Source organism: Triticum dicoccoides, chromosome 2A (genome assembly GCF_002162155.2).
Source record: "Triticum dicoccoides isolate Atlit2015 ecotype Zavitan chromosome 2A, WEW_v2.0, whole genome shotgun sequence".
In the NCBI taxonomy this organism is placed as follows: Eukaryota; Viridiplantae; Streptophyta; class Magnoliopsida; order Poales; family Poaceae; genus Triticum; species Triticum dicoccoides.
This window is the reverse complement of record NC_041382.1, coordinates 692,197,227-692,218,114: the sequence shown is the minus strand read 5'-3', so window position 1 is coordinate 692,218,114 and position 20,888 is coordinate 692,197,227. Positions and strand designations below refer to the sequence as shown.

The window sequence follows — 20,888 nt, the reverse complement described above, 5'->3', positions numbered from 1 at the left end:
GAAAAACGACGAAATCAGTGAAGACTATGCAAAATTGAAGAATATGAATAATTTGAGGAATTTCAACTTTTGGTGGTGGCGTGACCCACCGTATAAGAGTGATGATTTCAGACACCGCGTACAATTATCGTAGGGTTCTGAGAATCAAATTCTTCATTAATTTCTTCACACTAAGAGTGTTATTCTTCATTGATTGAATTAAAACGTTTCTTCATGTGTTGCACATCTAAGTCATCAATTTTGCATAAGTGTTAGGATGAGTGTCCTTTTCAAAGAACATTCGAAGATTCTAGAATATTTAACTCACACCGCAACTTGCTAAATCTCTTATCATTCAAGGGCTTTGTGAAGATATCGGCTAGCTGTTCTTCAGTCTTCACGTGCTCAATAGAAATGTCGCCCTTCAACACATGATCACGAAGAAAATGATGACGAATCTGAATGTGCTTTGTCTTCGAGTGCTGAACTGGGTTGTGAGCAATCTTGATGGCACTCTCATTGTCACGGAAGAGAGGCACTTCATATTGACGCCATAGTCCTTGAGAGTTTGCTTCATCCATAGCAATTGGGCACAGCAAGAACCAACGGCAATGTACTCAGCTTCAGCAGTAGATAGTGATACACAGTTCTGTTTCTTCGAGAACCAACAGACCAAAGATCGTCCGAGAAAATGACATGTACCAGATGTTGACTTGCGATCCACACGATCACCAGCATAGTCAGATTCAGAATATCCAACAAGATCAAAAGCCGAGCCCTTGGGGTACCATAATCCAAGTGTTGGTGTGTGAGTTAGATATCGAAGAATATGCTTCACAGCCTTATGGTGTGATTCCTTCGGTGCAGCTTGAAATCGGGCACACATGCAAACACTAAGCATTATATCTGGCCTAGATGCACACAAGTATAATAAGGAACCTATCATGGAGCGGTATACCTTATGATCGAAGTCAATACCATTTTCATCAGTGCACAGATGGCCATTTGTGGGCATAGGAATTTTGACGCCTTTGCAATCTTGCATGCCGAATTTCCTCAGTACATCCTTGAGGTATTTCTCCTGAGATATGAATATGCCATTGTGTTGTTGACGAATTTGAAGACCTAAGAAGAATTTCAACTCTCCCATCCTAGACATTTGATATTCTTCACTCATCATATAGGCAAATTCATCACTATAACATTGGTCAGTACAGCCAAAGATAACATCATCGACATATACTTGGCACACAAACAATTCACCATCATAAGATTTAGTGAAAAGAGTAGGGTCGAGTGAAAGGGGTTTGAAGCCTTTCTTCATAAAGAGTTCCTTCAAAGTATCATACCAAGCCCGTGGGGCCTGCTTGAGGCCATAGAGGGCCTTGTTGAGTCTGAAGACTTTGTCAGGATTCTTTGGATCTTCAAAACCTGGGGGTTGAGCAACATATACTTCTTCCTCAAGCTTCCCATTGAGGAATTCACTTTTCACATCCATTTGATATAGAGTGATATCATGATGGTTAGCATAAGCAAGTAATATGCGAATAGCCTCAAGTCTAGCAACAGATGCAAAAGTTTCATCGAAATCAATTCCTTCAACCTGTGTGTAGCCTTAAGCTACAAGCCGTGCCTTATTCCTCACCACAAGGCCATTTTCATCTTGCTTGTTGCGGTAGATCCACTTTGTGCCGATGATATTGTGCTTGCGAGGATCTGGACGTTTGACCAGTTCCTAGACATTGTTGAGCTCGAACCGATTTAATTCTTCTTGCATCGCCTGAATCCACTCAGGCTCCAGAAATGCTTCATCTACCTTAGTGGGCTCTGTAATAGAGACAAAAGCATACTGCCCACAAAAGTTAGACAAATGTGAAGCTTTTGAGCATGTGAGAGGACCTGGCGCTTTGATGTCATTGATGATCTTTTCAACTTGCACTTCTTTTGCAATGCGAGGATGAGATGGTTGTCGTTGAAGAGTTTGATCAGTGTTTTCTTCAGCACCATTTTCTTCAGCATTTTCTTCAGGTGCATTAGCTCGACGTTCTTCATGTTCTGAAATGAATTCTTCAGCAGATTCTTCAGTAGGAATGACATCCTCAGTAGCCTTGAACTTGATAGTTTCCTCAGGTGCTGGTTCATCTATCATAGTAGGTAGGTGCTCTCTTTGCGAGCCATTAGTTTCATCGAACCGCACATCTACAGTTTCAACAACTTTGTGAAGAACGTTGTTGAAGACTCTGTAGGTGTGCGAGTCCTTTCCGTAACCAAGCATAAAACCTTCATGTGCTTTCGGTGAAAATTTTGAATTGTGATGAGGATCTCTAATCCAACATTTAGCACCGAAGACTTTAAAATAACTTACATTGGGTTTCTTATCAATGAGGAGTTCATAGGCAGTCTTTTTGAAGAATTTGTGAAGATATACTCTGTTGATGATGTGGCACGCAGTACCAATTGCCTCAGTCCAGAAACGACGAGGCGTTTTGTATTCATCAAGCATAGTGCGAGCCATCTCAACAAGAGTCCTGTTCTTGCGCTCCACGACGCCATTCTGCTGAGGAGTGTAAGGAGCAGATAACTCATGAGTGATACCAAGTTCATCAAGATAGTCATCGAGACCAGAATTCTTGAACTCAGTGCCATTGTCACTTCTGATGTGCTTGATCTTCACACCAAAGTTGGTTGAAGCCCTCGAGGAAAATCGTTTGAAGACTTCCCGCACTTCATGTTTGTAAGTAACAAGGTGTATCCATGTGTAGCGAGAATAATCATCAACAATAACAAAGCCATATTGAGATGCTTCATTTGAAATAGCAGAATAATGATTAGGACCAAAGAGATCCATGTGAAGCAATTCAAATGGGTGAGTGGTGGTCATGATAGTCTTCGCTGGATGCTTGGCCTTGGTCATCTTCCCAGCTTCCCAGGCTCCGCATAGGTGATCCTTGAGGAATTTGACATTCTCGATGCCAATGACATGCTTCTTCTTCGCAAGTGTGTGCAAATTTCTCATGCCTGTATGACCAAGTCGTCGATGCCAGAACCAGCCTTCTGAAGCTTTTGCAAGTAAGCACACGGCTGGTTGTGGTCCTGTAGAGAAATCAACAATATACAGGTCTCCTCTCCTAAAACCTTCGAAGACTTTGGAATTGTCAGCTTCCATAACCACAACACAACGGTACTTGCCAAAGACAACAACCATATCAAGATCACAAAGCATTGAGACATACATAAGATTGTATCCTAAGGACTCAACAAGCATGACTTTGTCCATGTGTCGATCCTTTGTAATCACAACCTTACCTAGACCCAATACCTGACTTTTGCCTTTGTCAGCAAAGATGATATGCTTCAGATGCGACGGAGATAATGAAGCATCCATCAATATATTCTTGTCACCAGTCATGTGGTTTGTACATCCACTATCGAGGACCCACTCAGTGGATTTGGGTTGATCATCCTGCAAATGAATTAGTGCAGCTTACAAACTCATATACTTCATCAGTGAAGAATCTGACATCAATTCATCAGATCAATTTCATCAAGTAAAAGAACTAATAAAGCACTATGAGGACGTGAGAAATGAAAGTTCATTTCTTCATGATTAGCATGCGTCCTATCAGGCATGCTCAGGTCTCCAGCAAATTCTTCAGACGATTATGTGCGTCTGGAGACCTGACCCTGCAGAAGAGATTAGTTCTTTTTCTTCACCACGCACATCTGAAGGGGTGGCAAAGAGTTCATCATTCTGCGAGCTCCATACGAGAAGGATGACATAGAAGCCAGTCCATTTCGTTTCACATAAGAGGGGTTAGAGTAAGCATAAGAGTAAGCAGAGAAATTCTTCGAGGACTTATGGACATAATGATTTGAAGAATAATGCACATATCCATAATCCTTAGATCTTCCTTGCGAAACAGACGGGTTAGCACGATAATGTTCATATGAGGACTCTGCTCCATATGAGGAATTTGGTCCATATGAAGAATTTGATCTGGGGTTCCTATTCTTCATAGGTGGCGTCATGATGACATTCACCTGAAGATTATCAAGACATCTTTTGGGAACCCAGATTTTCTTCATAGGGGAGCCGTTCCTGCAGTTAGTGCCAATATATCTAGCAAATACTTCACCATTCTGATTTTTGAATAGCTTATAGTTGGAGTCAATTGACTCATCATCAGAATGAGGAGATTCACATGCAAATCCAGATAAGTTAGATGGATCAACTGGAGGTCCCTTTGCAGCAACCCATGTAGTTTTGGGGTACTGCTCAGGCTTCCAATATGTACCATCAGCATTGAGTTTCCTCTCAAAGGCGATACCTTCTTTCCTAGGGTTCCTGTTGAGGATATGCTTTTAAGCACATCACAAAGAGCCTGGTGCCCTTTGAGGCTTTTGTACATGCCTGTCGTGTACAATTCCTTCAGCCCTGCATTGTCAGTGATACTAGCAATGTTCTCAGATGAGGAATTAGTGATAGCAGAGGCATGTGAAGAATTTGAAACATAAGCAGCATTTGAACATTCAGGTGAAGAATTAGCAGATTCACGTTCAATGCACTTCAAGCATGGAGGAACAAATTCTTCCTAAGATGCGCTGATTTGTTGAGCAAGTAATGAATCGCGCTCCTTCTGAAAATTCATAACTCACTCTTAGCTTCTCAAGGTTTTGCTTTATTTGAAGAAATTCATAAGAAAGCTTCTCATGATCCGATAAGAGAGTGTTATGATGACTTTGAAGTTTGTCAAGCTTGGACTGAAGTATCTGAAGATTTTCAGTCAAAGTTTCAGTGCGATCCATTTCTTCACCCAACATATCATCACTTTTATTTAGCATGTTTTGAACCTTTTCTAAAGCCCTTTGTTATTTTATAGCTATCTTAGCAAGTTTAGAATAGCTGGGCTTAAGGTTTTCATCAGATTCATTCTCACTTGATTCAGAGGAGGTATATTTGAGTACCTTGGCACCCTTTGCCATGAAGCAATAGGTGGGAGCGTAGTCATCATCGCCTTCGTCAGCCTTGTTGGTGAGGTCATTTTCTTCAGTGTTGAAGATAGACTTGCTGACAAATGCAGTAGCGAAAGCTAGGCTCGCCACTCCGGATTCGGACTCCTCTGATGACTCCTCTTCCTCATTTTCTTCAGATTCAGTCTCAGAGTCCATTTCCTTGCCAATGAATGCCCTGGCCTTCTTGGAGATGCTCTTCTTGTGATATGAAGGCTTGGAGGATTTTGATGATGAGGATTTTGATGATGAGGATTTTGTGGATTTCTTTTTTTCTTCGCATCATCAGAACTATAATCCTTGTATTTCTTCTTCTTTGATTCTTTTTCCCACTGAGGACAATCTTGAATGAAATGTCCAGGTTTCTTGCATTTGTGACAGAGCCTCTTCTTGTAGTCACTGGATGAGGAATCATTGCTCCTTGAGGATCTTTCAAGGCGACCACGTGTTGAGAACTTTTGGAACTTCTTCACGAGCAGAGCCAGATCATGGCTCAGTTCTTCAGGATCACCAAGGCTGCTACCAGAGTCTTCATCTTCGGACTCAGATACTGCCTTGGCCTTAAGTGCACGTGTTCTGCCATAGCTTGAACCATAGAGATCTCTCTTTTCAGCAAGTTGGAACTCATGAGTATTTAGCCTATCGAGAATATCAGCGGGATCAAGTGACTTGTAATCAGCACGTTCTTGTATCATCAATGCCAGAGTGTCAAATGAGGAATCAAGCGATCTCAGCAATTTCTTCACCACCTCATGGTCGGTGATGTCAGTGGCACCAAGTGCTTGAAGCTCATTTCAGATGTCAGTGAGGCGATTGAAGGTTTGTTGAATATTTCATTGTCGAGTCTTTTGAAGCGGTTGAAGAGATTGTGAAGAACATCAACTCGAGAGTCACGCTGAGTTGAGACTCCTTCATTCACTTTGGACAACATGTCCCAGATAAGCTTCGCTGTTTCCAAAGCACTCACTCTGCCATACTGTCCTTTGCTCAGATGGCCACATATGATATTCTTCGCTTGAGAGTCGAGTTGCTTGAATCTCTTCACATCGGCAGCATTCAGAGAAGGTGTGACTGAGGGAACACCATTTTCCACAACATACCAGAGTCGTTATCAATTGCTTCAAGATGCATTCGCATCTTATTCTTCCAGTAGGGGTAGTCCGTCCCATCAAAGGTAGGACACCCAGCAGAGACCTTGATCATACCTGCGGTCGACATAACTAAAACTCCAGACGGTTAAACCAAAATCACACAGAACAAGGGAGTACCTTGCTCTGATACCAATTGAAAGTGCGTTATATCGACTAGAGGGGGGGTGAATAGGCGATTTTTACGAAATTCTTCACTGAGGAATTTGCTGGTGAGTAAATTCCTTGGCGAAGAACTACTAGCAGCGGAATAAGTACTCAAAAGTAAACACAACAAAATACAAATATAGTCATCATGATGAAATGAAGACAGGTACAGAGTACAGGAAGCGTAATCACAGGATAACACAGGATGAAGACAAACAGACTGAAGAAATTGAACTGAGGAAATTGAGAAAGTCTTCAGTCAAAGTCTTCAAACACAGATATGAACAAACATACACCACAGTTATGAGAAAATGAAAGAGTTGAGGAAATAGAACCAGTAAGCTCGGTGAAGACAATGATTTGGTAGAGCAGTTCCAACTGCTGTCTCAGTTGTACGTCTGGTTGGAGCGGCTGAGTATTTAAACTCAAGGACACACAGTCCCGGACACCCAGTCAAGGACACTTAGTCCAAGACACCCAGTCCTCACCGTATTCTCCTTGAACTAAGGTCACACAGACCTCGTCCAATCACTCGTGGTAAGTCTTCAGGCGACTTCCAAACCTTCACAAACTTGGTCACTCGACGATCCACAATTCCTCTTGGATGCTCTAGACCATGACGCCTGACCGTCTGGAAGAAGCACAGTCTTTAAAGGTAACAAGCGTCGGATCCACTCAGGATCAATCTCTTCAGTGATGCTCAATCACTTGGGGTTTGTAGGTGTTTGGGTTTTGGGTTTTTGGTTTTTCCTCACTTGATGATTTTCGCTCAAAGTCCTCGGAGGATGGGTTGCTCTCAAATGACAAGTGTCAGTTTCTCTCGGAGCAGCCAACCAGCTAGTGGTTGTAGGGGGCGGCTATTTATAGCCTAGGGAGCAGCCCGACATGATAAGACATAAATGCCCTTAAATGATATGACCGTTAGGTGGATAGATATTTTGGGACAGTTGGCGCATAGCACAACAACGGTCGAAATTTTGAGTAGCAAAATCCTTAGGGCTATCATGTTCCTCACTGTGTAGGCAATCCGCACTGGCGAATTCCTAACTCCTCAGTCAGGACAAATTCCTCAGAGACCAGAAGAACTTCGTCTCTGTCACTGAAGAAATTGACTGAACTATATGAAATTTTCAATGGCTTCACTCGAAGGGATTGGTAGGTGTAGGATTTTGAGTTGAGCATCACATGGAAATTTTTCCTTAGTATTTCCTCGACCCCCTTTAACAGTACGGTGTTTCCTATGACTCAAGAAAAAGAAAAACAAAACTATGAACACGAAAGTCTTCCAGCTTCATATTTCTCGCATAAATATCAAGTCTTCACGGACACACCAATTTCTTCACTTTCAAAGTCTTCATGAAAGTCTTCAGAAATATTAAAATCTTCAGTCGAAGATATTCATTTTTAGGGGTCGACTTTTCCTGTAAATATCAAACTTCTCATAGACTTATAGACCTGTGTACACTCACACACGCATTAGTCTCTTAACCTATAAGTGTTTAATACACCAAAATCACTAAGGGGCACTAGATGCACTTACAGTTGCGGCATCCGCCAGCGCTGCTACGTGGTGTCGTTGCTATGAGCTGCATCGAAGCATCCGTTGACGCTGTCACTGTTGCATCGCTGCATCCACCATCGCCGCCGCACGCTGCGTCGCAGCATCCATCGGCGCCGCCACATGCTGCGTCACAGCATCCATCGGCGCCGCCGCGTGCTGTTGTTGCTGTCTTTGCATCGAAGCATCCGTCAGGGCAGCCGTGTGCTGTTATTGTTGCATCGATGCATCCGCTGGCGCTGTTGCACGCTGCGTCACAGCATCCGCCAGCGGCAGGAGCTCGCCAGGTGCGTTGCTGCAGTGGAGCATCGCCGGGGCCGCTGGAGCTGCAATGAAGCCCCGTGGAATCGTCGAAAGCTCCGTCGAGTTGCAATGAATCGTCGCCGGAGCTGCAATGAACCGTCGCCGGAGCTGCATTGAAGCACCGCAAAGGGCATTGAAGGTTCGTCGGGGTTGCATTGAAGCACTATCGAGCGTCGACGCTGCAAGCCGCCGGGCGCTGTCGGTGCTGCATCGTGCTGCTATGGGAGCTGGTGCTTGGTGCTGGCTTGGGGCTGCATATCGTGCGGCTGGGAGAGTCTCGGACGGTTCTAGGGGCGGTTTAAGTCTGCCTAAAATCATCCGACTAATTTGTAGCATCCGCCTATAAAAAAAGCGTTCATAACTAACTCTTGACAGGCATATTTTTACAGAAGAAAATCTCCAAACATCTGCGGCAGAGTCGCTTGACCCTATCCACGGCTGCTCAGTTGATGCGCCCACAAGCGCACTCCATTGTGCACGCATGCATGTAGTGCAAAGAGTTGCACCCCGTGCCCGGCTCTGTGCAATTTGCAATCTTCTGGATTTGGGTTGTAGTGCCGCACCCACACCACGGCTATAAATAGGTGTGCGCCTCAAAATCATTCTCGTGGCCACGCTTTTCGTATAGGATAGATCATCGACCAATTACTTGTCGCGGGCTGGTGACGTCTCCGGAGGCATGGCAGCAGCTAGCGCTAGAGCCCTTGCTGCCGCGGTTTCAGCTCTGCTCGCTGCCGCTGTATTACTCGCCTCCCCGTCGCCGGTCGCCGCGGAGGAGGGGTGCACGCAGCGGCCGGTTGTGTTCGCGTTCGGCGACTCCAACACAGACACGGGCGGCACCGCGGCGGCGCTTGGGAGCTACCTCCCGCTCCCGGAGGGCCGCACCCATTTCCGCCGCTCCACCGGACGGCTCTGCGACGGCCGCCTCGTCATCGACTACCTCTGTAAGTTGCACACGCAAATCCATTGCCCACGTTGGTTGTACAGTGCTCAGGTATCGGAGTTGAACAATAGTAACTGCTCCACTTGTCGCAAAAAGAATCATAAAAAATAGAAGAGTGCAGTAATCCTAAATTCTAACCACGTGACACATGTGGTAAACAATCTAAACATTAAAAAAAAGAAAGTGCAGTAATCCTAAATCCTACTCCTACCTTGTATGCTTTCATGAGACTTTGTCATTGCTCAGCTGGGCGGCAGTAAGCTGCCGTCGTTTTCGCGGTTTCATCTTTTCCACAACATGCAGCCGTAGTGCTGTCATGCTCTATCTTCCGTGTTCGTGCCAGTCGATTTGTTTCGGGATAAATTGGTGGCCTGAGCAACTACTAGAACAGTAAGTGGTGGCGGCTGAAAGTTTGACTCCCTGATAGGACAAACGCGCATGCATTGTTTTTTTTTTAGAAATGAAGGCGTACCCCCGGCTCTACATCATAATGATGCATGCAGCCATCTTATTAAAAATCCACAAAGTAGCATAAAGTCATAAAAGTATTACAGCTCGTAATCGGAGCGGAACAAACGAAGAAAGAAAAATACATGCTGACAATCACAACCGATACGGCAATACGAAGGATAAGCTCCCTAAACTCCTATCCTGTTATGCGACCGCCATCCGAACCGATTGAATATAACCCGTGCTACCATCTCCCACTGGTTGCACCCGGTAACCAAAGACTCCCTGGAGTCCATAAGAGTGAGTAAAGACCACGTATGGATCCGTGCAGTAGCTCTGAAGATGACATGCAAGAAAGTTAAAGTGTGTTGTCTGTTAAAAATCATATCATTCCTACAGGTCCATATAGCCCACAGAAGCACACATATTCCAATCCGAATACAAGCCACGGTAGTATGCTCAACCCCAGCTAACCACGTTCCAAACAACGACTCAATGTCAACTGGAGGATTAATGTTGAAGGCTATATGAATCGCTCTCCAAAGCAATTTGGCGAGTGGGCATTTAAGGAATAAATATTGTATTGTTTTATCATGATCACAAAAACAATACCGCGAACTACCTACCTATTGCCTCTTGATTAAGTTGTCTTTGATGAGTATTACTTGCTTGTAGACGAACCACATAAAGATTTTAATACGCAAGGAAACCTTAACCCTCCAAATATGCAACGATCTTGAGATTGGGCCAGAATTAATCAAATTTATATAGAAATATTTTATCATAAATACCCCATTTTGGCTAATTTCTATTGCGTCGAATCCGGCTGGTCGGAGAGTTGAACATCTATCAATCTCCGAACCAAGTGCATCCAGGCAGTCCATCGCTCACAAACTAACGCACGTCTGAACTGAATATTTAAGGGAGTCGTTTGAAAAACTGTGCCTATGTAATCCTCCTTACGTTGCACAATGTTATAAAGGGTGGGATATTGTACGGCCAGGGGCGTCTCTCCTAATCACGTATCCTTCCAAAATCTTGTTGACATCCCATTGCCAATCAAGAATTTAACCCTACGAAAGAACAAGTCCTTCATTCTTATAAGTCCCTTCCAAAATGGCAAGTCAGTTGGTCTCATGGTAACTTGGTTGAGCGTTTTCGACTGTAAATACTTATTGCATAGAATTTGTGCCCACATGCCCTCCGGCTCTGTCTGTAACCTGTAAAACCATTTGCTCATAAGGCATTTATTTTTAATTTCTAAGTTTTCAATACCAAGACTTCTTGGTCTTTTGGTCGGCAAAGCATATCCCATCGCGCTAGACGATATTTTCTCTTGGCCTCGTCAGACAAGCGCGCATGCATGCACAGTCATCTCAAGGAAGTGACAAGTGCGTGCCGGCCGATCGGGTTCCCACTTCCCACCCAAATCAATCCTGGCTCATACGGCTTGGTGGTGGTGTGAGTGCCTTGAGCTTTCAAAGAAGCACTCTGCACGAGTCCGGCCGGCCGTGTTGTCTCAAAGAGCATCAGCTCGTGACAGGCTGACAGCACACCCCATAGTTCGTCACCACAGGCTTTGGCATAGCTAGTGGTCGGACTTGTGCTCTCTACCGCTTAATATTCTACTAGTAGTGCCTTTGATGATTACTGCGCGTCCCTCGTGCGTGCAGGTGAGAGCCTGAACATGAGCTACCTCAGCCCGTACATGGAGGCGCTGGGCTCCGACTTCGGCGACGGCGCCAACTTCGCCATCGCCGGCTCGGGCACCCTGCCGCGTGACAGGCCCTTTGCTCTCCACGTCCAGGTGCAGCAGTTCACCCACTTCAAGCAGCGCTCCCTCCAGCTCATCGCCCATGGTTCTCGACTCCTAGCCCATACTTCTTCAGTACTAGTACTAGTCAGCACAGAAGGGATGACCATCTACTGACAGATCTAATGCTAGCTGGTCTGCAGGCGAGAAGGCACCGGTGGACGCGGAGGGTTTCCGGAACGCGCTGTACCTCATCGACATAGGGCAGAACGACCTCTCCGCCGCCTTCTCCATCGGGCTGACCTACGATCACGTGGTCCATCACAGGATCCCGTCCATGCTATATGAGATACAGGATGCTATCGTGGTACTGCAAATCGATTAACCGCCAAATCGTAACGCTCAATCTCTTCTTTTGCCTGGTGCAGAACCCTAACCCTACTTGCTGTCTGTTCATGGCGTGCAGACTCTGTTCTATGATGGAGCCAAGAACTTCTGGGTCCATGGCACCGGTCCGCTAGGCTGCCTGCCGCAGAAGCTCGCCGAGCTCAGGAACGACGCCGATGGCGATCTCGACGACAGCGGCTGCCTCAGAACGCTCAACAACGCTTCCCACGAGTTGAACAACCAGCTCAGCTCCGTCTGCCACAAGCTCACGTCGCAGCTCAAGGGCGCCACCATCGTGTACACCGACGTCCTGTCCATCAAGTACGACCTCATCGCCAACCACAGCGGCTACGGTGAGTCGATCGTTGAGCAGTCCATCGATCAACCTGGAGACACTGCATGCATACTCTGTTTTTTGTTTTTGGTTTTGCTTACGGGGCCGCTGATGTTTCAGGGTTTGAGGAGCCGCTGATGGCGTGCTGCGGCTACGGCGGGCCGCCTTACAACTACAACGTCAACGTGAGCTGCCTCGACCCCGGCTACCGGGTGTGCGAGGACGGCGCCAAGTTCGTCAGCTGGGACGGAGTGCACTACACCGACGCCGCGAACGCCGTCGTCGCGGCCAAGATTCTCTCCGCGGAGTTCTCCACTCCCAGTGTGCCCTTCGGCTACTTCTGCAAGACATGATGGATGCTATACGTACCATTAGATCGAATCAGACATATACGAGCCGCAGATTTGGTGATTTGAGTTTGAAGGGCTCCGTGCGTTGTAATAGTTGAGACGCATAGCCTAGGGCCGATAATCCTATACCTATACGAAGACTAACGTAAATCTCTTACGTAACCTTCCATATCAATACTTCTCTCCCCCCGATTTTAAGTGGGGTGGGGCCCGCCTTCTCTCTAACCCCAGTCATAACCTGCCAGCTGTCTAATTACGTAACGATTACGTTAAACCATTCGTAGGTGTAGCATTGCCCGCCTAGGGCAGTTGCAGTTGGCAATGAATCGACCTAGCTAGCATTAATAACAACGTATGGACGTTGAAATGTGTTTCCAAAAAATATTACTTTCACAGTTTCAAAGGTATTAATAGATGACATTTTAGGCCCTAGCATGGTCTCTAACTTGCCCATGATCGTTCCAGGGTTCCGTTTCTTTTCGCTCCACTTAGTCATAATTCCAGTCTTCATGATTTTGCTATTTGGAGGCACGACCCTCTGTGTGTGTGCAGTGTTGATGTCATCCTAATCATGCAGAGGCTGAGAATGTGTTCATTGTGAGTGAATAAAAAACACCATTTATACCAAAATCTCAAACATGCACTTATGAACATTGAGTTTTTACACATACTAGCACAATGTCCGTGTGTTGTAACAAGATATAAACATTCTACTGATTTACCTGCCCATATTAATATGTTGGTGTAAATAAATGTTTATCTAATCATGTTCGTGATTTATCTTATAAGTATGTAAATTAAAATGGAATTGGTTCAGAAGCTAAGCAAATTACGGTGATTGATTATCAATTTATCATACGGAAAAGGTTGGACGAAGGGGTGGTGAAAAAAAGATGGAAGATGGAATCTTATATTCTTTTTAAGTAGTAGAGATATACCAGTAATGAAAAACATATAACTAACATTATGAACATGTTTTCATGCCAAATCTCTTTACTCCTATAAATAGGCGAGTCGATCTATGTGCCCAAACACACTCTAAACGTTACTATTTTACTTCTTCTTTTTGTGAAAGGAGAAACACCCTTGCATGTGCATTATATTTATTGCAAAGTTTTCAATTCTTACAACAGCTTAAGATAAATCAGACGCCAAATAGCTGCAGCTAGTAAGCAAAAGGAAAACATGTCACAACTCATATTATAGTGACATGTAATTCAATATATATTTAAACCAGTCAAACATATAAAACTTCCTGAGAAGAGCACTTGTTGATCATTTTTGTTCAGATCTAGCTTGCAAAATCTTTCATCCTATACAAATTGTCTTCTAATGTTTCACCTCCACTTTGCAGAACGACAATAAATTCAAGATCACTTGCCACCATATTTTTGGATTGGCTTTCCGTTACTGCTAAATAAATTAAATTGACTACATGTTGAAATAAAATTATTTTTGTTGTGTAAGTAATGCAGGAAAGTAAACTACAATAAACAAAAACAACTAAGCAAAGTAAATAACAAAGGGACATCAAATAATAATACTGCGGAGCCTATGAGGCTTGTTACCTCCGCCGTCGGTGCTTCTCATAATACCTCAAGAGGGTGCTTCATAAAGTGCTCAAAGGAAACTCCCGGTAATACCAAATGTGGTTTGTTATTAGTGCACCTCTCTTATTGCATGTGGCTAGTATCTAGTAAATGCTTGGTGACACTGAGAGTTACCCCAAACACTTGACATAAGCCCTCGGAATGATGCTTCTTGAAGGGCTTCAAAGGAACTCCGGGTGATACCAATTACCAAACATGACTTGCCATTAGTACATCTCTCACGGTATATAACATGCAGTATCCGCTAAATGCTTGGCCACATCAAGAGTTCCCCCAAACACTTCACATAATACCGTGGAGAGGTGCTTCGTAAAGTGCTTGAAGGGAACTCCCGCTAATACCAAGCTTGGTTTGCCATTAGTACATCCCTCTTTGGTATGTGGCGGTATGTTTACTAAATGCTTGGCGACAACAAGAGTTCCCCCAAACACTTCAGAAATGCCCTGAAAGAGATGGTTCCTGAAGTGCTTGAAGGGAACTCCCGATGAGGCCAAAACTCGATTTTAATACTCATGTACCCATCATCATATATATGGATTTCATACACGAACCTACCAGTATAACTAAAACACAAGCACTCTCAAACCTGTATTGAAATTGCTAGTTGCCACCCAGAGTTCCCCCAAACACTTCACTATGCACAGCTGTCAAGCTCCCTGCGCACACTTGCAAAAGTGTCAATGCACTGAGACATAGTTAAGCTAGCTACTGAAGTGATTTGAGGAGAACTCCAGTGGACAACCAACCAAACTACTTAGCCATGACTCTGCTCATCTCCCGTGGACCACACCTCACTTGTCTAATCTACCCTACTGATGAGCACATAGCCGGCTGCTATTTATAAGTCTAGGCGAAATACTAAAGATCTAGTAGCAAGCTTGTTTGCCCCATGTGGACTGTGGTGTGCAAATGCATGCAAGGTCTTGGAGCCGGGTAGATGAACCTGGGAATGCACCTAGCCGTGATGCAGCCTAGGTTAGAAGCTATACAGTGAAGGGAATCTCATGTGATGTGCCATTTTGGGCGGCACTACTCAGCAAGATTTGCAGCTCCGAATCCTAGAAAAGCTCATGGTGCAAAAGGTGCGTGCCCAGCCTGCAAATTCCTTATCTCCAGCAGCAGCTAGCTAGAGACCATTGTCGTCGTCGCTCGGTTTCTGTCCACGAACATTTCTATCAGCGCAAGTGACAGGAGTACTGCAGGGATCACGCTATAACCATCATCATTATCCCATGCAACTGGTGCAAAGCTCGCGCCAGTTGCAGCACAGGACACTACGAGCTAGGCAATCTGCTAATAATTCGCTGCAGGAAAGTGCTCCACTGCTCCATAGTTCAGTAGATCTCATGGGTGGACGTATTTGTTAGTTGCTGTGCTTGTAGTGCTGTGGGTGCAGTATCGTGATAAAAGTGAGCAGCAACTTAGCTAGAAGAACCATAAAGTGATCAGGAACTTAGGCAGACGAAGAGAACATGCTTTCTGCGTCTGTGATACATGCACGTTGAACATTTCACACTGTTTATGGCCTGCATCGATCGGCATCAGCGGAAACTCCTTTCTACCATAGCCGCGATGTACCGGCATAGCATCCACCATTCAACTGCTTTGTGATCTGAGTCTAAGTAGGACCCATTCATATGTATACCCATATATTGTGGCAGGTAATCATTTGTATATGGTCAAATCAATGTCACATCAATAGGCCCATGGCAGGATAGGCAGTACTATTTGGAGTGGGCTGTATGCATGCATGCGGCATCTCTCCTCTCTCTCTCAAACAAATTCATGCATTTTATTTTTGTTTACATTTTTAGATGGCCAATATTTTTTACAGTAATGTTCTATTATTTAAAAATTTCATATATTCAAATTCTTGAACATAAGATCTTTAGAATAAGACCAATCTTGAATATATTTAAACTAGTTTAATTTTTACTATTTCAATATATCAAAATACTAATTTCACTCATTTCAAATTACAATTTTTGAAAAAAATGAAATCAGTTATTGAAATGATTGAAATCACTTTTCTGAATATAGTTTTCTTTGTGAGTTTCATATTTCAGCTTCTGAAATTGTGTCTTCAATGGGGTGACTGTAATGTGTTTTTCTGAAACTAGTGAAATCTATCTTTTGTAATGAGTGTAATCAGTTTTTTGAAACAAGTGAAATATTGTATTTCAATTGAGCGACTGTAATGTATTTTCTGAAATGAGTGAAATAAGTTATTTGAAAAAAGTGAAATACATCTTTTTAGTGTCAAACGACTATTTCAATGTTTGAAACAGATATCTCTGCCAAGTGAAATGCATTTCAATACTTTTTTGGTAAATACGAAGTGAAATTAGTTTTGGAACTAGTGAAATTATATTATTTGAAATGTGATTTTTCAAATTTGTTAAATTCTTATTTTGGAACTAGTGAAATTATATTCTTTGAAATGAGTGAAACAATTTGGAAATATTAATTTTTTTGAAACAAGTAAAGTTTATTGTTGAAACAAGTGAAATCTAGTTTTTCAGTTGAGTGAGTGTAATATTGTTTCTGAAATAAGTTTCTTGAAACAAGCGAAATATAGCTTTAAAATCTAATGTTTTATGAAAATGATTTCAAAGATAATTGAAATATATAAAACAAAATATATGCAAAATTGATCTTGTTTTGAAGGTCTTGTCACCACGAATTCAAATATACAAAAAATTTCAATATTGGACATTTCGTTTAAAAGATACAAATCATTAAAAATATGGGGATGAAAATAAAATGCATGTCATATGTATGGCCTGAGAGAATGCAGGCATGCATGCACAGCTCTCTCTACCCAACTCTCTTTCTTCTATAAAAAGCTGACTTCATCTGGTACTAGTACATGTATTACTATGTGTATTCTATATCCGGAAATAGAATATAAAAGCTGCACGAATCTTGATGAAAGTGACAGACGGTGGATTGCTTACCGGTAGCTCCCGGCTCCGGTAAAAAAACTTAGTCATCGGCATCGGTGCATGCACGTTCATCATCGGTGTTTATTAATTTTAAAGGCCAGCTATCACATTCACATACACAAATAATGATGCTGGCACATTGGATTGGACACATTTGGTAATCCTAAGGGCGGAGCTCAGAGACCTAATCTGGTATTTTCCATTACAAAATCCGTCTAATCCAATGTGCTAGCGAGCTACTCCCTTCGTTTCGAATTACTTGTCGCATGTATGGATGTATTTAGATGTATTTTAGTTCTAGATACATTTATTTCTGCGACGAATAATTTAGAATGGGGAAGTACTTGTCCCATTACGCGTGAGTGTACCTACGTGCAGGCGGCATAAGGTACTTTTTGGGCATCAACTTTTTTTTACCCACATCTGCACGAATGTAATTCCATCGCGAGAATTTGCACACGCGTAAAAAAACATCAATGTTTCTTACAAAAAAATCATAATATTTTCAAATTTTACTTAATTCTTTTTTCAGATTTTACTCTTCACTAGCAGTGCTCATATGTTGCCCGGATAACATCTGTTGTCATGGCCAATGCCGGAGTTTGCCACGTCCGAACATTAGCACATTCCGGTGACACCACGTTCTATCCGCTCATTTAGCTCTCTTTCCATCATTCTGATCCTTCTAGTGGCTTCAAACCTGGAAAAATATGCATGATAAAAATGAATAATTGACTGGCAGATTAATACTCAAAGAAAATTGTGAGCGGTCATTTAAAGACTTACCCATCCATTTCTGGCATTTGTATGTCCATGAAACAAGCCCAAAAACCGTAAGGTGGTTTTAGCAACGCAATTGCTTTCTTCCCACTGTCTGTGCTATACTTCACGAGACAGGTCTATAGAGCCTATTATATTGTTGTTGTAAAATAATAATATAACAGTACCTATAGGAGCGAACAAAAATGGTACACCTACGTAGCTTGTTACGTGAAGCTATGCAACTTTCCTTCCTCATAAACTAATCAAGTTTTGTAATACTCCTTAGGCAAAAAAAAAGTTACTCTGGGATTATACATCCCCTGGGCACCCCATGGGCGTACCAGATTTAAGGCAACTTCAACGGGGTGGCCTAAACGGACGCAGATTTTGTCTGCTTTTTGTCCGTTTAGGTCGGCCAAGCGGATATGCATGTCCGCTTTTTCGTTTGGGTCGGCCAGTGCGTCCAACGAGAGGCAAACCTATTTTTTGCATGTCCGTTCCAGCATTTCATCGAACCCGTAACAGGCAGGCAGCTCGAAGGTCGCGGAGCTCGCGTGGGACTCCCATGTGCTCGCAGCCAGCTCGCCGCGCCGCAGGTTGCCGTGCCTCGTGTGCGCTGCAGGTCGCCGCGGCATCCGCGCCCGCTCCGGCCGTCAGCTCGCCGCGCTGCAGGTCGTCGCGTCTCGCGTGCACTACAAGTCGCCGCGGCATCCGCGCCAGCTCGCCGCGCTGCAGGTCGCGCGTGCATTACAATTCGCCGCGGCATCCGCGCCAGCTCGCTGCGCCCGCTCCGGCCGTCAGCTCGCCGCGCTGCAGGTCGCGCGTGCACTTCAAGTCGCCGCGGCATCCGCTCCAGCTCGCCACGCCCGCTCCGGCCGCCAGCTCACCGCGCTACAGGTCGTCGCGTCTCGCGCGCGCTGCAGATCGCGCGACGCGAGCGGGGCATGGCGCGGGGCGAGGACGAGGACGAAGCTGGTCCTGGTGCATGTCCTCTTTGACCACCGAGCCATGCACGGTCCACTGCTTGCGAGATACCGGCCGGGACGCGGGTGCTCGTCAACGCGGGGGCTCGTGGGCTGGGCAGAGAAAAAAGAGGAGAGAGAGGTGGGAGGTGGTGAGTTTGTGCTAGGTGAGCCAGTCTCGCATGCAGTGGCCGAGGAGAACGCAAAGAGCGCCTGCTTTGTGCCCGCCTCGGACCCAAATGCAACCCAAATTTGCGCTTGAAATGAGTCCGCGCAGACACAATGCGGACAGGAAATAGAAATGTGTCAGCGCGTTGGGTAGTGTTTTTTGGCCGCGCGGACCCAAATGGACATGTGCGGACGAAATGGGTCCGCCTATTGGAGTTGCTCTTACAGGGCCGGTTGTAACTAAGAGCAACTCCGACGGGCCGACTCAAACGGGCGGCGCATTTGTCCGCTTTTTGTTCGTTTAGGTCGGCCGCCTGCCCAGCGTCCGTCCAGTTTTGCATTTGGGTCGACAGTGCGCCCAACGCGTCGACCCATATATGCCGGCGTGACCGGCTGGCCGCCCAATTGTATATTGATTTGCATTCAACATATTTTATCAAATGAAAATGTTTAAGTCTGGCAGCCCAAATAAATAGTATAGTTTTACAGGCCAAATACAAATAAAAATGTTTCACATAGTTTTGCAAACGAATAAAAGAAGATACATCTATTGGTTGCCAACATGAGCCCACATATGCTCAACCAAATCATTTTGCAGTTGCATGTGAGTTTCCCAATCACGCATGTCTTGAAATTGAGTGAACTGCTCAATTGTTGCCGCTACTCCATGCTCAGACACAATATTCTCACCCTGAAACTGAAAGCCTTGATCGTACAGACATTCCGGGCGCTCGTCTTCTACTATTATATTGTGCATGATCACACACGCAGTCATCACCTCCCACAGTTTCTGCATGCTCCAAGTATTAGCAGGATACCGAACGATGCCCCATCGAGATTGCAAAACACCAAAGGCACGCTCGACATCCTTTCTAGCACTTTCTTGCTCTTGGGCAAATCTTCTCATTTTCTCTGCGACAGGGTTGGGTATTGTCTTGACAATAGTGGTCCACTGAGGATAGATACCGTCACCCAGATAGTACCCTTTGTCGTAGTTGTGGCCGTTGACAGTAAAGTTCACCGGTGGGCTGTTGCCTTCGGCAAGCCTAGCAAACACCGACGAGCGCTGAAGCACGTTAATATCATTGTGTGATCCAGCCATGCCAAAAAAAAGTGCCAGATCCAGAGATCTTGAGACGCCACGGCCTCTAGTATGACAGTGCAAGCCCTAACATGTCCCTTATATTGCCCTTGCCAAGCAGAGGGCAGTTCTTCCACTCCCAGTGCATGCAGTCTATGCTGCCAAGCATCCCCGGGAAGCCCCTGCTGGCATTCATCGCCAACAAACGAGCCGTATCTTCAACTGTCGGCTCTCTCAAGTACTCAGGGCCAAACACAGTAATAACAACCTTGCAGGACTTATACAGGGACTCTAGGCATGTAGACTCGCTCATACGGACGTACTCGTCAATAAGATCACCGGGCACTCCGTTTGCAAGCATTCGGATGGCGGCAGTGCATTTCTGATAAGAGGAGAAACCAATCTTGCCGACAGCATCATCTTTGCACCTGAAGTAGTCATCATAGCCGATCACTCCCTCTCTAATACGGTTGAAAACATGCCTACTCATACGGAACCGGCGACGGAATTTGTGATGTTTGAACAATGTGTTTCTTGTATCAAAGTAGTCCTTCCAGAGAAGGAAATGCCCGCTTTCTCGGTTGCGATTCAACGCCGGAAGATGGCCTGGAATGGAGCCACGGAACAACGGCCGCTGGCTGTTGAGGTGGTGATGGACCAACACGGCAGCCAATATCTGCTCCTCGTCGTCGGACGACGAATCGTCGGAGTCGCAAAGGAAATTGTGGAAAAAGAACTCGTCGGCGGAGTCCATTTCGTACCTTGGCAAACTGTCGAACAGTTTGTGGGCGTCGACAAAGGAGAAGGCCGACGAGAGGAGTCGCGGCGCCCACAGACCAGCTAGCTGCCCTGCCGGCGTCCGACGAGTGTGACGGCGTCCGACGAGCGTGTCGGTCGAATGTGGCAGGGGCGGCGAGGCGGCTTCTTGGTCGCGGGTGGCTGTGCGGTGGGGGAAGCTGCGGTAGGAAGCAGTTTGCTGCCCGGCGGCAAAACGATGG

The 20,888-nt window shown here is 45.0% G+C and overlaps 1 protein-coding gene across 1 annotated transcript; it reads left to right on the top strand.

Annotated features, from left to right (window-relative positions):
• The first annotated feature begins 8,758 nt into the window (after positions 1 to 8,758).
• On the top strand, positions 8,759 to 12,537 carry LOC119356304 (GDSL esterase/lipase At1g09390-like). Its single transcript, XM_037623247.1, has 5 exons — positions 8,759 to 9,089; positions 11,212 to 11,397; positions 11,495 to 11,658; positions 11,758 to 12,031; positions 12,133 to 12,537. The coding sequence occupies exons 1-5, from the start codon at positions 8,825 to 8,827 to the stop codon at positions 12,363 to 12,365; spliced, it is 1,122 nt and encodes a 373-aa protein (XP_037479144.1). The 5' UTR covers positions 8,759 to 8,824; the 3' UTR covers positions 12,366 to 12,537.
• Positions 12,538 to 20,888: the final 8,351 nt, after the last annotated feature.